Source organism: Ciconia boyciana, chromosome 10 (genome assembly GCF_034638445.1).
Source record: "Ciconia boyciana chromosome 10, ASM3463844v1, whole genome shotgun sequence".
Classification (NCBI taxonomy): Eukaryota; Metazoa; Chordata; class Aves; order Ciconiiformes; family Ciconiidae; genus Ciconia; species Ciconia boyciana.
Genome location: NC_132943.1, coordinates 21,495,456 through 21,513,275, shown reverse-complemented (window position 1 = coordinate 21,513,275; position 17,820 = coordinate 21,495,456). Strand labels below are relative to the sequence as shown.

At 36.2% G+C, this 17,820-nt stretch overlaps 1 protein-coding gene across 1 annotated transcript in view; it reads right to left on the bottom strand.

Moving 5' to 3' along the window:
• The window catches only part of LOC140657522 (sodium channel protein type 2 subunit alpha-like), a 64,032-nt gene that overhangs the window by 33,229 nt on the left and 12,983 nt on the right, over positions 1 to 17,820 (bottom strand). Inside the window, exons 8-17 of the mRNA XM_072874671.1 lie at positions 15,612 to 15,675; positions 14,906 to 15,047; positions 13,877 to 14,083; positions 12,162 to 12,452; positions 8,578 to 8,958; positions 7,447 to 7,579; positions 5,550 to 5,788; positions 4,446 to 4,619; positions 2,363 to 2,719; positions 250 to 729 (exon numbers count right to left, since the gene is read on the bottom strand). Of these exons, the coding sequence (XP_072730772.1) occupies positions 250 to 729; positions 2,363 to 2,719; positions 4,446 to 4,619; positions 5,550 to 5,788; positions 7,447 to 7,579; positions 8,578 to 8,958; positions 12,162 to 12,452; positions 13,877 to 14,083; positions 14,906 to 15,047; positions 15,612 to 15,675 (2,468 nt within the window). The remainder of the gene's footprint in view (positions 1 to 249; positions 730 to 2,362; positions 2,720 to 4,445; positions 4,620 to 5,549; positions 5,789 to 7,446; positions 7,580 to 8,577; positions 8,959 to 12,161; positions 12,453 to 13,876; positions 14,084 to 14,905; positions 15,048 to 15,611; positions 15,676 to 17,820) is intronic.

Sequence of the window (17,820 nt, the reverse complement as noted above, 5' to 3'; positions counted from 1 at the left end):
ACTAAATAAAATAGAAAAAAGTATTCATTTTCTAAAAAAAAATTTATACACCTTGATTATTACTGTAAATGCAATACTGTACTACCATCTCATTCAAAACCTGCAGCCTTACATCAATTTACCTTAAATACCATTACAAGTTTGTATATGATGTTATACAGGAATTAAATAGAGATTTGAATTCAACACTAGTAATCTTAGGAAAAAAAGAAAAGCATCAGAGTATTCTAAATATAGAAATAGTCTTACCTCTTTGCTTTCTTCCAGGTCTGACTCACTGCTGAACTCCTCTGTATTTAAATTTTCAAAATCTGATTCCCCGACAGCAATTGGCACTGTCACAGTGAGACTTGGGTTGTTGATGAATGACATGTAATCACTTTCATCAACAACATATTTTTCCACGCTGCTGCCTATGCCACTGGTAGTTCCATTTCCTTCTTTAAGATAGGTGAGGTTTTTACCTATTTCTACTATTGTGTGGTTGGAAATACAGCTGTCTTTTTTGTTGTTTAGGTCTTCAAGAGGTTTGATTTCATCTAAAACTTTCTGCTTTCTAACAAAGGCTTTTTGGATGAATTCACGCACTTTTCTCTTCACATAATCTATGCCTTTCTGAATCCTTGCCACAGCAATCTGTAGATTGTTCATTTCATTATCATCATCTGTAGCAGCAAGGTTGTCTGAACTAAATGAGCTCAGCAGCAAGGCCAAAAAGAGGTTGAGTACCTAAAAGACAGTAAGGAGAAAATATACTATATGTCTTATTTTAAGTCATGAAAGTAATTCCATTATGGGTTGTTCAATATGACATAATTTTTCTTTCACAGCTAGCACTTTATTTCAACCCACCTTCCTGCTATTCTTTCCAGTCCATAATCCCTGTCCCCCATATTTTATTATAACTTGTGAAAAACATTTTTAGCTTGTTTAACTTGACTAATATAGGTGAAAATCTGAGCTGTTCCTTGACTTTCTCCTCCACACCGGAAGTAGTGCAGGTCTGCTCCTCAAAACGGAGAATGACATAAGGAGGCAGGATACAACATGACATAGTAATTTATGCAAGCTACATCCACTGTAGTGTTCATAGGCCAGGGGAGTGCAGGCAGACTCGAGTCTTCTGCAGTTCAACAGACGATAGTTTCAGTGTCTCTAATTCAGAACATAATAAACTTATATATTTGCCAAGAACATATCAGTCTATTTTTGTTTTGGGCAGGAAAACTAGCTAAGAGATAAAGAGTCCACAGATGTGATACACCTTCAATTTTAGGAAACTATTTCAGACTTTCTTGCATGACATTTTACAAACATACAAGAGAAATTTGGACTACATGTAATTATGACAGACTATGTGCAAAACTGATTAAAACTAATATTTAAATTATATTTGTCAATTCTTCCTGTTCAAACTTGCAGAATATTTTAGAAGGTATGCCACAGGAGTCTCACATTAGTCTGATTAAACTTAGTATTTCTGCCTGTGGATAAGCATATTTATAAAATTTGTGGATGATACCAAAAAGAGAAGGGATGCTAGCACTCAACAAGAAAGAACTACAATTAGGCATAACCATGGTACATTAGAGAAATGTTTCAAAATCAATATGGCATTTAATTCTGAAGTACTAGTGTGGAAATGTTGGTTACGAAAAATGAAAAGTACATATATAGAAGGTATGACAACTGGCAAGGTGGAAGCATTGCAGAAAAGGGCATATAGGCTGCATCAGGAAAGCAATGCTGGTACAGAAATTTCATGTGCCAATCGGGGAAGTATCACAAGGAATGTTGGGTGTAAGACATGGAAGTATAATTATTCCACATTATTCAGTACTTGTGTCTCTATCCAAAATGCTGCCTGGGAGGAATTCAGAGGCCAGTAGCAAAAGGGATAAGTAGTTTAGAAATCATCACCTATGAGAAAAAATTGAACAGCTAGGCTTATCTTGTTTCAGAAATAAAAGACTGAAAGTAAGCCTCTAAGTAATATAAATGTTGTCATGAAAACCAACTGTTTTCCATCACTATTGAGACCAGTCAGTTTAATTGGCTGTAAAAGGTGATTTAAGTTAGATGTTTTTTTAAAAGGCATTTTTAACTATAAGTGTAATTCAGCATTGATCTTACTAAAGAGGTTATAAACTTACTGAAGATATAAAGAAAAGGTAGACAAACATTTTTTGTAAATGATCACGGTATATTTAAACCTGGTTTAGAGAAAGGGCAAATGAATTACATGATCTCCTACAGCCCTTCCCCAGTCTTCATCTCTGATTTCTATATCATTAAAAATACGTTCTATTAGAACATAAAAATATGTTCTAATAGTTTTAAAAAATCCCCACTGATTACATACCACTAGGTTTCCAATCACCATGACCATCATGAAGACCGTAAGGCACATAGTTTGGCCTGCAACCTCCATGCAATCCCACATTGTTTCTATCCATTCTCCGCACAGCACTCGAAACACAATCAAAAAAGAGTGGAAAAAATCATGCATGTGCCAGCGTGGAAGTTCACAGTCACTAGAGATCTTGCAGACACATTCCTTGTAGCTTTTCCCAAACAGCTGCATGCCAACCACAGCGAAAATGAACACAATGATGGCCAGCACCAGGGTCAGATTTCCCAAAGCCCCCACTGAGTTGCCAATAATCTTAATCAGCATATTTAGAGTTGGCCAAGATTTTGCCAATTTGAAAACTCGAAGCTGCAAAACAGAATAGTATACAGTTATTCATGTTACTAATTGTAATGAAATGATTGCTATATATTTCATATTTCAGTTACGCTGTGTCTAAATCATGTCTCATGTAACCTTTAGAAACTTTAGTTACAAAATTTATGTTTCCAGTTCTTTGTACAATACTAGACATCAGAAGTCTTAAGTCCTGATTCAAGTCATAAGAAGTCAAAAATACTGTCTCTATGCTCGTTTCAATTACATTGCAATTATCACAAAGTCTCCAATTCAGACTTTGCCTCTTTTGGTGACTTTAGAGATCTATAAACAAGTTGTACTTGTTGGACAAAACAGTCTTTCTCCTTTAGTTAGCTCTAAGAGAATATTACTAAAAATAAACCAGCATATATGAAATGTGATCAGTTTAACAGGATGGTAAGTGTATAGACACTTCCAGATCTCTGTCATCTTAACTGGCAGAGAGATGTAAGAAATGGTTTTCCTAGAAAGAGAAACAAGCTAGAGTTGTTAATGACAGGCATACAAGTTACTTGCAAGTATCTTTAACAATATCTTTTCTGTCATTTAAAATAAGTGTAATGTATCTTACAAAGTTTGTCATACAACATTGAGAAAAACAGACAAAGGAAAGTGTTATATTAAAGTACAACTTGAAACAGACAAATTAAATTACTTGGAAAGATACAGCAAATGTTCAGACAATCGAAAGAGGAGAATACTAAAAGGAATCTAGATCTAAATATTATTTCATTGGATGAGACATAAATAAAATAGATTTATAGATGCGAAGTTAAAAACAGAATAGTTAAAAACTATTACCAAGGGAGAAGTCAATCCAGACAGATATTAGACTTTAGGCAAAATGCAATATTATGCTATGCAGAGAACCAGCAAATGGATGAATTTAACCCCCCTCTTTTTTTAAAGGGGGTTTATTTAACTTTTACTTAAAGTTAAATATTTTTTGCTTAAGGCAAAAGTTGAGCTTGATGACTAGGGACTCTAGCTTCGTATCTCTTACTGTGTCGGTCTTTTCAGAAGAGGATTTGAACATCAACTTGCATGCTAGCCTAGTCTTCAGCAAGACCAAGGTTTTTCAAGTTCCTATTCATGACAGAGATATCTAATAACAGACAGATATTGTAGTGACTTCTGAACAGAAAAGCTGTTAGGCAGTGGATGGACCCTTGCAGAGGACAGTAAGAAGAAGGCTGGAAGTGATGAAAAATCCCTGTCCAAAGAAAAATCTTAACACTACTCTCTTCTAAAACTAATCATGTAAGCAAACTGGTAATGGAATTCTATCAGCTAAAACTGTCAATAAACTTTTATTAACTAATCCATTATTTACTAAGCAATTTACTAATTTTCAGTCACAGGCAGTGAGGGCCTGTGGCTTTTGCATTTTTTATTCCCTCATGTAGGGAGAAAAAGACTCTAAGAGGTACTACAATTAAAAAAAAATAATCCTTAAAGCACACTCACTGCAAGAACAGAATTTATGTTGACAATGTCTTGAAGAAGAAACAGACATTACTAAGATAATATGTAAAACAAACTTGACATAATAGATACATGCCATCTAGTGGGTATACAATTTAGTATTTTGTAAGTTCTTATGAAAAGATCTTCTGTCTTAGCCAAATATATAATGTACAAACGAAAAATGCACAACATACATGCACAAATACAAGAATATAACATAGAAACATATTTTATTTAGTATATTTACCAATCGGAATGATCGAAGGACAGATAATCCTTCTACATTTGCAAGGCCAAGCTCCATTAAACTAAGACTCACAATAAAACCATCAAAAATATTCCAGCCCTCTTGGAAATAATAATAAGGATCCATGGCAATTATCTTGAGAAACATTTCTGCTGTGAAAATTCCAGTAAACACCTGCAAGGAAAATACAGTTTCTTACTCCAGTTTAATGAGAAAATATTGTCAAAAATAAAACTAATGGTATTAACTTTTGGTAAGTTATATCTTCAGCAAGCAATCCATGATAAATCTGAATAGCTTCTCTATATTGCCATACATTGGGGTTAGGAATTAAATTCAGATTTGAAGCTTACATATGCATCACAATGTTTGGTTTCCAAAGAAAAAGAGGTAAATGGGAAAAATATGGGTTTTGTCTAGCCTGCTAATATGCATGTATAAATACTGATACACATAATTTCTTTTAATTTTAATGTTCAGTTTTTCCTCAGATCTCATCTTTGCCCTTGAAACATCTTTTTGCTTCTACGGATAAAGTTAAGTTTATGAGAGGGACAATTATTTTATTAAGAAAAAAGATTATACTGAATGTTGAGCAGAACTATTCTTCTTCAGGATGACCTGTGGAAGGCACTGTCATGCCACTTCGCCATTTCCTGCAGAGTTGCAGTATATCTGACATGCTTACTGGGTCTTTCCCCTCTACAATTCCCTGAACACCCAGGACCTCAGGAGATGCTAGTGAGGAGTGGAACAGGTGTGGGAATGGAACTGAAAGTTCTTATGATTTGTAAGTATCCATCCAAGAAAAAAAAATTAGATAAATTCCTTTAACCAGCTTCAATGACAGAAGCTGAAGGTTTTAAAAATCAAAATGCATACTGACTCAATAAATCTTACTATCTTTTGCTCCATAAAGCAAGTGTGGCGAAATCCACAAATGTCAACAAAGAGGGATTCAGTACAGCTTAAATTTAAAATTCAACCATCCCAAGCCTATAAATATTTAGTCAACATTTTCTTTTAAACATATGTACAAAGGTCACGGAAGAATTATTTAAGAAAAATGCATTTGACATTCATGGTACATCATGAAAGACTTACAAGGTTTCCTACTGAAAGCACACCACTAAACTGTTCTGTCATTGGATAGTGCTCCATGGCCATGAACAAGGTGTTTAGGACAATGCAGATAGTAATGGCCAGATCAACAAATGGGTCCATCACAATCAAATTTACAATATGTTTGACTTTCAGCCAGGGAGAACAGCAGTCCCAAATCAAGCAAGTGTTAGCAAATTTATACCAGCATGGTGGGCATTTCTGTCTGGATTCTTCCAGTTCTAGAGAGAAAAATGAAAATAACATTTAAAACATATTTCTCTATTGCAGTATCACCTGGGTATTTCCTTGAGGCCTAAATGCTGTTTTCCAAGGTATTGTTGATAAACTGTGTTGATATTGCAGACCTTTTGAAACCAAGGCTACTGTCAGTCAAAAGAAATTACAATTAAAAATAATCTGTCCCACTATGTTTTAAATCTGATGTAAAAAGAATACTAAATGTTCAATAGATAAAATAACCATTCACAAGCAAATGCTACATAGGATGCAAAATAGAAATCTGTCTTAGAAATCTGGCATACAGGCTGGGCGAGGAGTGGATTGAGAGCAGCCCTGCAAAGAAAGACCTGGGGGTATTGGTGGATGAAAAACTGAACATGACCTGGCAATGTGCGCTCACAGCCCAAAAAGCCAGTCTCGTCCTAGGCTGCATCAAAAGAAGTGTGGCCAGACGGTCGAGGGAGGTGATTCTCCCCCTCTACTCCGCTCTCGTGAGACCCTACCTGGAGTACCGTGTTCAGCTCTGGGGCCCCCAGCATAAGAAAGACATGGACCTGTTAGAGCGGGTCCAGAGGAGGGCCACGAAGATGATCAGCAGGCTGGAGCACCTCCCCTATGAGGACAGGCTGAGGGAGTTGGCGTTGTTTAGCCTAGAGAAGAGAAAGCTGCAGGGAGACCTTATAGCAGCCTTCCAGTACTTCAAGGGGGCCTACAGGAAAGATGGCAAGGGACTCTTTATCAGGGATTGTAGCGATAGGACAAAGAGTAATGGTTTTAATCTGAAAGAGGGTAGATTTAGATTAGATATTATGAAAAAAATCTTTACTGTGAGGGTGGTGAGATACTGGAACAGATTGCCCAGAGAAGCTGTGGATGCACCCTCCCTGAAGGTGTTCAAGGCCAGGTTGGATGAGGCTTTGAGCAACCTGATCTAGTGGAAGGTATCCCTGCCCATGGCAGGGAGGTTGGAACTAGATGATCTTTAAGGTCCCTTCCAACCCAAACCATTCTATAATTCTATACACAGAATGAATAAAATATTTAAAATTTTCCTCATGAAAGATAAACATTTAGAACAAACCTGAAGACAACTATTTAGACAGTATTATGATCCACATGTGCAAAACTGCTCATTATTACCTTCCCATTTGCTATTTTGGGCATAGTCATTTAAGCCTCAAAGTAATGTTTTGCCCTTTCTTACAAGTAGTTGCTTAATTCCATGATTCAGATTCATTGTATTTAGCCTTACAGAAAGAACAACATGATCCTTCCTTTGTGAAACAGCATGTCTGGTGAATCGGTAGAAGGGCATTGTTCTACTGCAAGAAGCATAGCCGTTTCTGTAGTCTAAAAAGAGCTTTTATCCCAAAACATAACTTCTCTAGAGAAACACTGCATTGATCAATTGCCTTCTGCTTGCATTTAACTTGGAAGTTTGCTGCTTCCACCTCAAACCTATTAGTATATTGAAAGCTTGACTGCTTTCCAAATATATCAGTCCATCTTTAAAAAAAGATACTACCTCTATATAGAAATTTCATCTTGCCTGTACCCTTTAGGCTGAAATAGCTGCCTTAAAACACCACTACTACTTAATGTATCATACAATTAATAGCAATTTATGGCATTGTCATACAAAAATTCTGTTACATACCTTCCATTGTGTTTGTAAGCATGCTGGCTATACTCATTGCTCTTTGCCTTGCACTAGGATCTGTTAGGTAGTCCATAGGAACATGGTAAGAACTAGACCGTCTCTTTCTTAAGTCAGTTTCTGTAGTAGTGCCCTGAAAATAAAACACTGATAAAATAGCCTATTGATTGTTAATTTAATAAGAATAACACTGTAAATTATTATAAAAGTATAATGATTAAAAACACTCTGCTGTCCTGCACCATGCTGCATTTATGTCATGGTTTTGCAGTAGACTAATGTACGCCTAACTTTGTATATAGCAAATAGTCAAATACATCAGTAGGATTGCTCTTGTGCTTAAAGAACATGTTTTTAAGTATTTTGCTGAAATAGGGCTGAGACATTAAAACAGATTTTAGACTATAAACAGTTTTTAGACTACAAAAAGTTCCACAATGCTTGTCAATGAGCTCTGCCATAAATATCTTTCTAATTACGCAGTGAAGTCTTTTTCTAAACATGAAAATGCACAGCCCATGCAGCTGGCAGTAAAAGTACAAAGACTAAGTGTATTTTCTTAAGATAACACTTAATTTAGAATAAATTATCAATTTCCTAGCACACATTTTCAAACAAAATAAAAGAAAAAAAAATTAATAATGTTGACATCTCCAAAAAAAATAACTAGAAAAATTAACTATGTGACAGGAACACTATCACAACCCATGTAAGTTGTACTATCAGTGTTATATCAAAAGTTTCATATATGGTCACCAGGAAGTTAAATACTCAATTAATATATTCCATTAAGTAAATATAATTTATTTATATTTTTTTTTCATTTTGATATCCTGTCTGATATATGAATATAGAATCATCCAGGTAAGTCTTCAGTTAGCATAATGAATCAATGGGTATAAGACTGCACATACTACATTTATTCAATGGTTTACTATGCTATTCAGTTAATTCCCAGTAAATTAGCATATATTTTCAGTTTTCACTTTAGCTTATAACTGGAATATATGAAAGGAGCATTCACAGCTTGGCCAGAAAGGGAATCATTCCCAAGTGACTACATTTTGTAGAAACAGTAGCTGACCATACAGGGAGAGGACATCATGCCTGAGCTATTGCAGACTTCCTTACATTGCTAGCAGTGGCTGCTTTATCAATCATCACCTCTGGTAGAAGCTGTCCAGTAGGTGATGTCAGAGCTGGCGGCCCACCGACTAAAGAAACTACTCCATTGCAATCCACAGTGCTGTGCATCTTCCCATTTGCTGGAAGTGGAGGTACTGTCCTGGATGACCTACTGGCCTGACTAATGTTACTGTTGCGCCGTTCACCATGTCTATGAGGAACAAAGAGAGAATCTCTTCTGCTCTCATTGTCTTCAAAAGTGCTGTGCTCATCATCAGCAAAGTCATTTTCTGATCCTACATCCTTTGCTCGACCTCTGAAGCTGAAAAGACTTGTTCTGCTATTGCGCCTTGGGGAAAACAGGGAGCCACGAATGCTCAGCAAAGACTGTAGGCAAATAAAAACAATGATTATCAGATGAAAATCCTTTTAAATATAATATTTTCATACAGGGGAAAAAACCACAGTGTTAATATGTCTTAAAGGGTAAGGTCATCTACAAAGAAATGAACTGGTAGAGCCCCCCCCAATACACTCCCTTTTGGATAGTAAACAACGAGCACATAAGTGACAGACAAAGACTAGTTATTTTACTACTTTGGATATATGAAATCAATTGGTTTAATTAGAGTAAAAGAAACTGCTTGAGAGAATTGTCTCCTCTGCCATTCTGCCCGTTTTATTACCAACTGTTCATAAACTGAGTAAGCACATCTAGATGCTATTTACCCCAGGGTGGCATTAGTCTGACAGGCTGAGTAAATAAAATTTCAGGCAAATTTCCTGTGACTCAATCTGCACACAGAGGTAGCTCCCAAATACTGCCTAATTTAAAAAACATACATATTTTTTCAGATACTAGTCAAGTAGACCACAATAAGGTTTTTATTTCTTTTTTATAGTCTTAGCAATCCTGAATATGCAAAGATATGCCTATAATTTTGTATGAACAGTCTCACTGATCTTCATCAGTTTACTCATGTGTGTAAATGTTCTGCTGTGGGAGGATCTTTTCAGGATCAGAGTCAAAATAATGCTCTAATCTTGCAAATAATTATAAATGTTCTGAACTTTAATTCATGTCAGTGATTCTCTTGACTTGATTGATTAGCATTAGCACCTGATTTCACCCAAGACCTCTATGAATAGCAGAGATGATACATAACAAAGCAGTGTCTTTGTTTCTCTTCTGCAACTTAACTTTATGGACCTGAGCCCCATTGTTCTAGGTACTGCAAAATGCAGAACAAAAAGGCACTCTGCAAAGGATTTCTCATCTAAGTGTAACACAACAGATGGATACAAAAAGAGAGGGAATACAAGGAGGCAAAATTGATGGGTATGATAAACAGTGGTCTTAGCTCACCTGAAGTCACTTCCCTGTCAAGCTTTCTGTAGGCAGCATGGTAAAAGAGAGTTTTAAAGAGGGATTTGAGGAAAGCAATGAAGTGTTCTGTGGAAACTCATGGGAGCTTCTTCCAAGCATGAGGGGCAGCATACCAGAAAGAGCTCAAAGAAACTAGTTTGAAAATTTAACAGGAGGTTATGGATGCTGGCATGGGTCAGTCAAAGCTGGGACTTGACTTGTTTACTGTAAGTAGACAAGGTGGGTTGGGAAGAACTTTAGGCACATACGTTTTATGGTATTAAAAAAATATCTTTAGGTAGATATGTTTACTAGCAGATTAGGTAAAAGCAATGAGATAGGTTAGTGCTCTTTGCAACAACATTCTTCATGAACACAGCAGTAATTGGGACATGGAAAGAGGTCCAAGTTAAAAATGATTTACAGTTGTGGGTCCAGAGTAGAGTTTAAAAAAATAATAAAAGAAAACAGAAAAAGAGAGAGAGAAGGGAACTAGCAGAAGGCCTTGTGGAAATACCTTAGAAAACTGTCAAAGGGGTAAAAGGATCTTCTAAACCACAACTAAACCAGGAGAATTGAGAGGAGACGAAATCATGAATGTTAGGAAGAATAAATTTTCAGGAAGAACATGATGGTCAATTACACTGAAGGCAAGTGAAATGTCAAGGAAAATGTCAAACCTGAGAAATAAACCTGAGTTTTGTCTAGGAAAAGGTTATTAAAAACTGGTGAGTGGAATTTCTGTTTAGTGGCTAGAACCCAGAGTGAAAAGGAACTAGGGTTGGAAAACCAGAGGGGAGGGGATTGCTAGACTGTCGTAGTAAACAGCTGTAAATGAACTTGGAGATGAAAAGGTAAGAGAAGCAAGTTGTATGAGGAATGCTTAATTTCTTACGAGATGGATGAATTGAGCTGTGGCTGAATAAGACCAGTTTGAATGAAGACACAAGCAAGAATATGCACCTAAGGGATCAGATGGGTCTTCAACATGAAGTTGAAGTCAATGGATAGGTGTGAAAATTTGTATAAGGAACAGAATGAATCATGAACTAACTAAATTCAGCAATGAAGTCTTACAGAGACTAGTTAGACAGTTAACAACATAAAATGGTGGCAGACCAAGGAGGGGGGGAAACAAAAAGGATGCAGTACTATTAAAAAAGGAAGTACGTCAGGAAGTAAGTGAAAGGAGGAGTTAACTTGGCAGAAATAGGAAGCTAGAAACATTTTATTCTCACCACAGTCTGGTCTAAGGAGGACAGTCCTTAATAAGAAAATATTGGATGAAGAGGTCTGAGCTTCTTTGAGGATGGGAGCTGGACGAAGTGATACATGCAGAGAATATGGATGCTTATAATCTATTTAGGGATGAAACAGGCTTTCCAGAGACAGTAATAGAAGAGGATTAAAAAGGAAAGAATGAGTTTAGTAATAGCAACTAAAAAGAGGGAGAAAGCAAGTCATAAAGACCAGGGAGAATTGAGAAGGTGGCAATAAAAGAAAGAAGCATATTGAGGCACACAAAGGGGCAGAAAAAGGACAGAATGGATGCGAGACCTGGACTTGTGCTGAGGGGAGAGTTGGAGGTGGGCAAATGAAGAGGAGCTCTGAAAACTGTAGAAGCAATAACATAATAAAACTATCAAATGAAATAAATGTCTGGATGGGAGATGCAGATGGCAGTCTGAGTCACTGGTGTTTCAATGTAAGAGAACACATGCAAGGACACATTGCCACAGATATTTCCACCTTCTTTAAGATAACACAATTAATGGTCTCACATCAAGTAATTTGTCAAATTTCACATGAACATTTATGCAATTTCTACTTGGTTTTTTTGCATCCCAAATTTAGTACTTTTCTCATGTAAAACACAGAATTCCTTTGTACGTGTGCACCAAATTTTGAAGCCACTGATCATGCTGAATACATCCATCTTGATGGGGAGATAGGTCCATTTTCATTAAGAAACTTGAAATACAACTAATTTTAATTAATACACATTATTTTGATTTTTTACACATAAATTCAGAATAAAAACAAAACCTCTCAAATTCTTACAGTTTCATCTTTGGCTGAAAGTATTAACTTGGTCATACTTTGATTTAAGATACTAAAGAATCTGTGGTATCTTTTGCAAGAATTGACCAAACTACCTTACAGGGTTTTGTTTATATGATGAGTAGACAACAAAGGTGTTTAAGAGGTAATAGTACTATGGTACCTGGTGTGGGGAAGAGAATCTCTTTTCGTATGTCAGTCTATTCCCCTCAATGGAAAATCGGAAACCTTTCCTTTTGATGCTGTCCTCTGATTCAGATTTGTGAAATTCTTCCCCATCCTTCTCCTCGCCTTCAGATTGTTCTTTTTGCTTTTTTTTCTTTCTTCTATTCCTCCTCTCTTTAGCACTCTTTGAGCTCAGTTTTGATGCCTCAGAAGAACTTTCGGAGAATCCACCTATTCCACCTACTCCACTATAATCTCTTGAGTCAGCTGCTGCAGCTGCTGCTGCTGCCTATACGTACAAGCACATATGCAATTTACAACATTTATACAAACACACACCACTCACTATTTTAAATTTATTGCCGTTCTTAAAAAAAATAGTGATTTTGAAATAAAAGCAATGATCCCACTTCACTGAACCCAGCATATCATAAGAAGCATAATTTGTGAAATACCACAGGAACCATAATTTGCCACTGCTCCATAAACCAGGAGTTAGAGCAGCCCAAGGGAAAACTGTGCTGTCAGAGAACAAGTTAACAAGCATCTGTTTTAGATTGGAGCAATATGTTGCAATGAATTTTTCACCTGAAATACTATGTAAAAGTAAGGAATCAAGGCTCAAACAACAGGAAAAATCCCTGTTAACAGGAAGAAACATTTTCTTACACCATTTTGCTGGATTTTGAATACTCTCTAGTCTATTAAAGATCTGGTGTAACATTGTTTATCTCCATTTTGCAAATCGTAATCAGAGATTTGAGTTAAACTGCAGGCTATTAGAGACCTGTTTCTGTTTGAAGTTTCAAACATTTGTGGAGCATTTGATTAACATTTATTTACAAGTAAAAAACCCCCACAAACCAACTAACCAACCACACAAAAAACCCCTATTGCTGACTTTAGTCATGTGCTTACATGGAAGACATAGTTCAACTTCTGCTCTATGTGGCCACATGCCAAGCAGACATTATCAATTATCCTATTAAAGATTTCAGAGCCTTCAAAAAATGAAAAGGAATTTCAAAGCATTATGTAATCATGATGTCTGTACCACAGAAGTGTTTTCTCCAGTTTCTCCACTTTTTCCAGTTTTCTTTAAAACTGGAACACTATGGATTTCTGCTGTGAGAGCTGGGGAAGGAGTGAAAAAGCCAAATGTTGCTGAAGCAAAATATTTCTCTCACAGCACCTACAATAGTCTTGCTTCTGCTACTTAAATAAGCAGAATTCCTGGGGTTTTTTTTCCCACATCTCCATCTCCATTTCACAGAATCACAGGATGGTTGAGGTTGGAAAGGAACCTCTGGAGGTCATCATGTCCAACTCCCAGGCACAGACAGGGTCACCTAAAGCAGGCTGCCCAGGACCATGTCCAGATGGCTTTTGATTATCTCCAAGGATGGTGATTCCACAAGCACTCTGGGCAACTTGTTCAAGTGCTCAGTAAAAAAGTTAATTTCCATCTCCAATTTGAAAATCCAGTATTTTAGCTTATTGGTTACCATTTTTGTCACAAATTAACAGGTTCACTCAAGCCAGTACAAACAATGCAATGGAAAACATTAAAGATTGTTTGCAAAATGAAGGAATTTATAAGACTGGAGGTAATATATTGTTAGGAGTAGGGGAGTAAAAGTATTCTCATATGTGGACGTAAAGCATCCGATCACAATCATGAATGGAAGAAGGAATTTTACTTTACAGGGATACCTGAGCTTCTTCCTGTTGCTTTTTCAGTTGTTCCAGCATTTGCTGAAATTCCGCTTCTTTCTGTTCTGCTTCTTCCATGGTTGCTTGATTCTGTTCTTCATAGGCCATGGCAACCACAGCCAGGATCAAGTTAATCAGGTAGAAAGAACCCAGGAAAATGACCAAAACAAAAAATATCATGTATGTTTTCCCAGCAGCACGCAGTGTCTGGGGAAAAAGAGATAATACACACTTTTAGCAGACTTTTAAATACTATTGCATAATATGGTAGCATCTGTGTTATAATCTAGAAACACATTATAAGATTGCTTTGTGTTAGCACAAGATTATTTAGTTACTTTTTCCATATACAAGTAGTATTATATCCTGGCTACATGTGCAAAAATCCAATTTTTGTGTCTACTATGGTCAAGGTAAATAAGATTCTGTGGCTTAAATACTTCAGAACTTCTACCAATGAGAATCTGTAGTAGCAGTTGCTGCCCCCACAATATGTTTATATTATAGCCTTTAAATCTAACAGTAGGGGGGACACTAACCAGCATCTTACCTTCTTGTCTCATCAGTCCCAAACTACGATGCCACAAAGACAGCGCAGTACACAAAATGTCATGCTGCACAACATCACTGTCCTTCAGGTTAAGGGTATGTGTAGTTCAGGGACAAGATGTAACCTTTTCAAAGACAACATATTTGTACTAGACTGCAAATCAATTTAACTAGCATCTATTTACAGCATGTTTGGGTAAGAAGCTTTAACAACTTAAGTTCATTTACTCATTTGTGGAAAGAAACAATAATGCTTAACCACCTTCATAAAATAGCAGCTATTTCCTATTATGTATTTGAATAGCACATTGGAACCTAAATTATGAACAAGGCCTCTATTGTTTTAGAGAGCTTACATATATGAAATAAAAGATGACTTCTGTCCCAAAGGCCTGAGGGACACGTGAATGAAAATAACTATGCAAGTACTGTGTAGTAATGGTATTGGTGATGGTGCTGTTTATTTTAATAAGTCCTCACCAGCTGGTAAAGATTCTCCCAAAAGTCCTGAGTCATCAATCGAAACAGTGACAAGAATGCCCAACTGAATGTATCAAAACTTGTGTAGCCATAGTTGGGGTTTCTACCAGCTTTCACACATATATATCCTTCTGGACATTGACTACAAAAGAAGAGGAAATGCTATTTTTAACAACTACTCTAAATTACGATATGCTATAGTAAATCACAAAATTGTTCAGGAGTACCAGTTGCTAATGAAATTATGAACAAGTAAGATTTTATTCTACATGCCTAAGATAAAAATATGTCCTATTGGTTTTCAATTTTTAATTCAATTTCCTAATGATATTTCAATGCTTTAATAATATAACTGATAGTAATCTACCCTTCCCCACAATTTGTCATATCAACACATCTCCAGGACAAGAGAAGAATGTCAACTAGCATGGCTGATGATAAACAGTTGTTAGCAAGCTGGCAGCAACATTTATGCACATAGCATTCATGTGGTTACCTTTACAAAATTAGCCTAAAATGCTGAAGAAAGTGCCTGTGTAAACTCAAATCACATAGATGGTTATATTTAGGTATAGCTTCAATTGCAAAACATCAGCAATTTGCAACTCTACGGTACAGCTGATACTAAAGTTGACGATCTGAGCTATTCTAAGTAGCCAATTATTTTTTCTTGATGCATAATGAAAAATGATGACCGTTTTCTTACCCTGCATCTGAGCTATTGCCACACAGCAGAGCATCATTTTGTCCTTCCAAGAAGTAGAAATGATCTGTTTTTAAAAAAATTAATGAAAAAGGTGATGAGAAAGACATCATTTATACCCAATGGAAACTGAGCAATGATATAGACTTTTACACTTTAAAGAAATGAGGAAAGCTAACAAACAGTTTAACTGCAGTATATAATTATTAGGAATTAAAAAAGCATGGAAAATACTGTTTTGACAGGAAAATCACTTTCTATAGAGTCTTGAAGTTGGCCTTTTTTTAGGAAATAGAAAGGCAGTTGTACAGCTAATTCTCAGTACCCTATCCAAATGAGTAAGATATAATAGGTGGACTACCAAATTGTGTATGTCAGCAAATGAGTGAACAAATACCAGGAAAACAAGACAAAGGATGAGGGCAATTCCCTGCCTTTGTTCGTGCATTTTGATCTATACCATTTAGTGTTATTAATTTATAATTATTCATTACATTCTATTTTATCCAAATATTAATTGAAAAAGTACTGCAATTTTTGCAGCATGAAAACACAACATGCACAAGAAATTGCTAACTGGATCTTGACTTGAGCAGCTGAGGGAGAAACCAAGCTTTTATTGTACATTACAAAAAATTACTATACCAAATTCTATAGCAGAAGAATGTACTTGAAGTATCTATATGTATTTTGTTAATAGGCTAACTATTAAAATGAAATAAAAGATAATTTAGAGAGATGGAAGTCTTAAAAGCCACCAGCACGTTCTTTTCTCTTCTTTGTTCTGCTTTGAGGCAGAAAGAGAAAACCAATTTGCCATCAATTCCTAGTTTGGGATTCTTATGGTAAAATGGGAATCTCTAGTGGAGATTTTGGGTCAGGTGGCATATTAAGCTAAAGTTGCCAAAATTAGGTATGTTCTGGCTGTTCCCAGGAAGCAGATGGTTCCTTGAGATTCAGTGCCAGCTGGCATGGACTAGCTTAGCTGGCATGAACTAACTGAGGGCTAATGCTAAAGAGACAAGCAGGGAATTGCAACCAGTTCCTGTTGACTGCTTCTACTCTGTCACCACCAGTATATGATAGAGACAGCCTAAAATCTTCTTATTTTAAAGAGAGAGAGAGAGATTATGTGCATAATTTATGCATCGGCAATCTATTCTCAGATATCAGATAAGAAAACAGTGGATTTTCAGACATTCCAGTGCTCACATAGTCATGCCCTGTGAGAGATCTAGCCCCTACTTAAAAAGCTTAAAAAGTTTAGAGAAGCAGATAGGCACTAAGCTGGATTTTCAAAATTGTCTGTGGGCCTAATTCACATTCTTATGTGGCACAGCCCCTCCTCTGATAAGCAGAGGATCCAGTTAAACTATCCAGTCAGCTCAACTCTCAGCCCACTATTTTGGAAAAAATTTAAATAATAAATTTTTCAATACAAAGATGATAAAGTAATAAAAATAGTCAATATGAGTTTATAAAAAATATGCCATATATAAAACTATTCCTGTCTCCTGCCAACTTAATAACAGGACAACAGTCCTGGATACAAGTCCTACGTGACACTTTCATAAGCAAATAAAGGAGATATATTCTGGCTGGAATCATCACAAAATACTTGAAAAAAGATTCTCAGAGAGCAGTTGCCAGTGGCCCAATGTGAATTCATAAGGGCATCTTTCCGAAGATCCTCCATGGATCTGTGCTATCCACAGTTTTCATAACAAGTTTCATTACCAACTCAAGACATGAAATAATAGAAAAAAACCCATCAAGTATTCTAAAGACATCAAGCTAGGAGAGAAGATGATTGAAATTTAGAATGACCTTTACAAACTGACAAGCTGGTCCAAAAGCAATTTGATTTATTTCAACAGAGACAAGTGGAAAATGCTACAGTTGACAAGGCAAAATCAAATACATAAATGCAAAATAGACAGGATCTGGCCACAGCCACTGCTGTACAAAAAGATGCAGTGACTGTCACGAACCGCAAGTTGACTGTGAATCAACAATACAGTGCCAATATAAAAATGATGTAATTTTGAGATGTGTTAATAGGAATGTACCAGTATGGCACATGATGTAATTACTTCTAATTTGTACCTTTATTAGAGGAGTAAGTACCAGATTTGAGCATCTCATTAAAAAAAAACCCCGAAACAAAAAACAAAACAAAAAACCCAAACAAAAAAGAAAAACCAAAATCCCA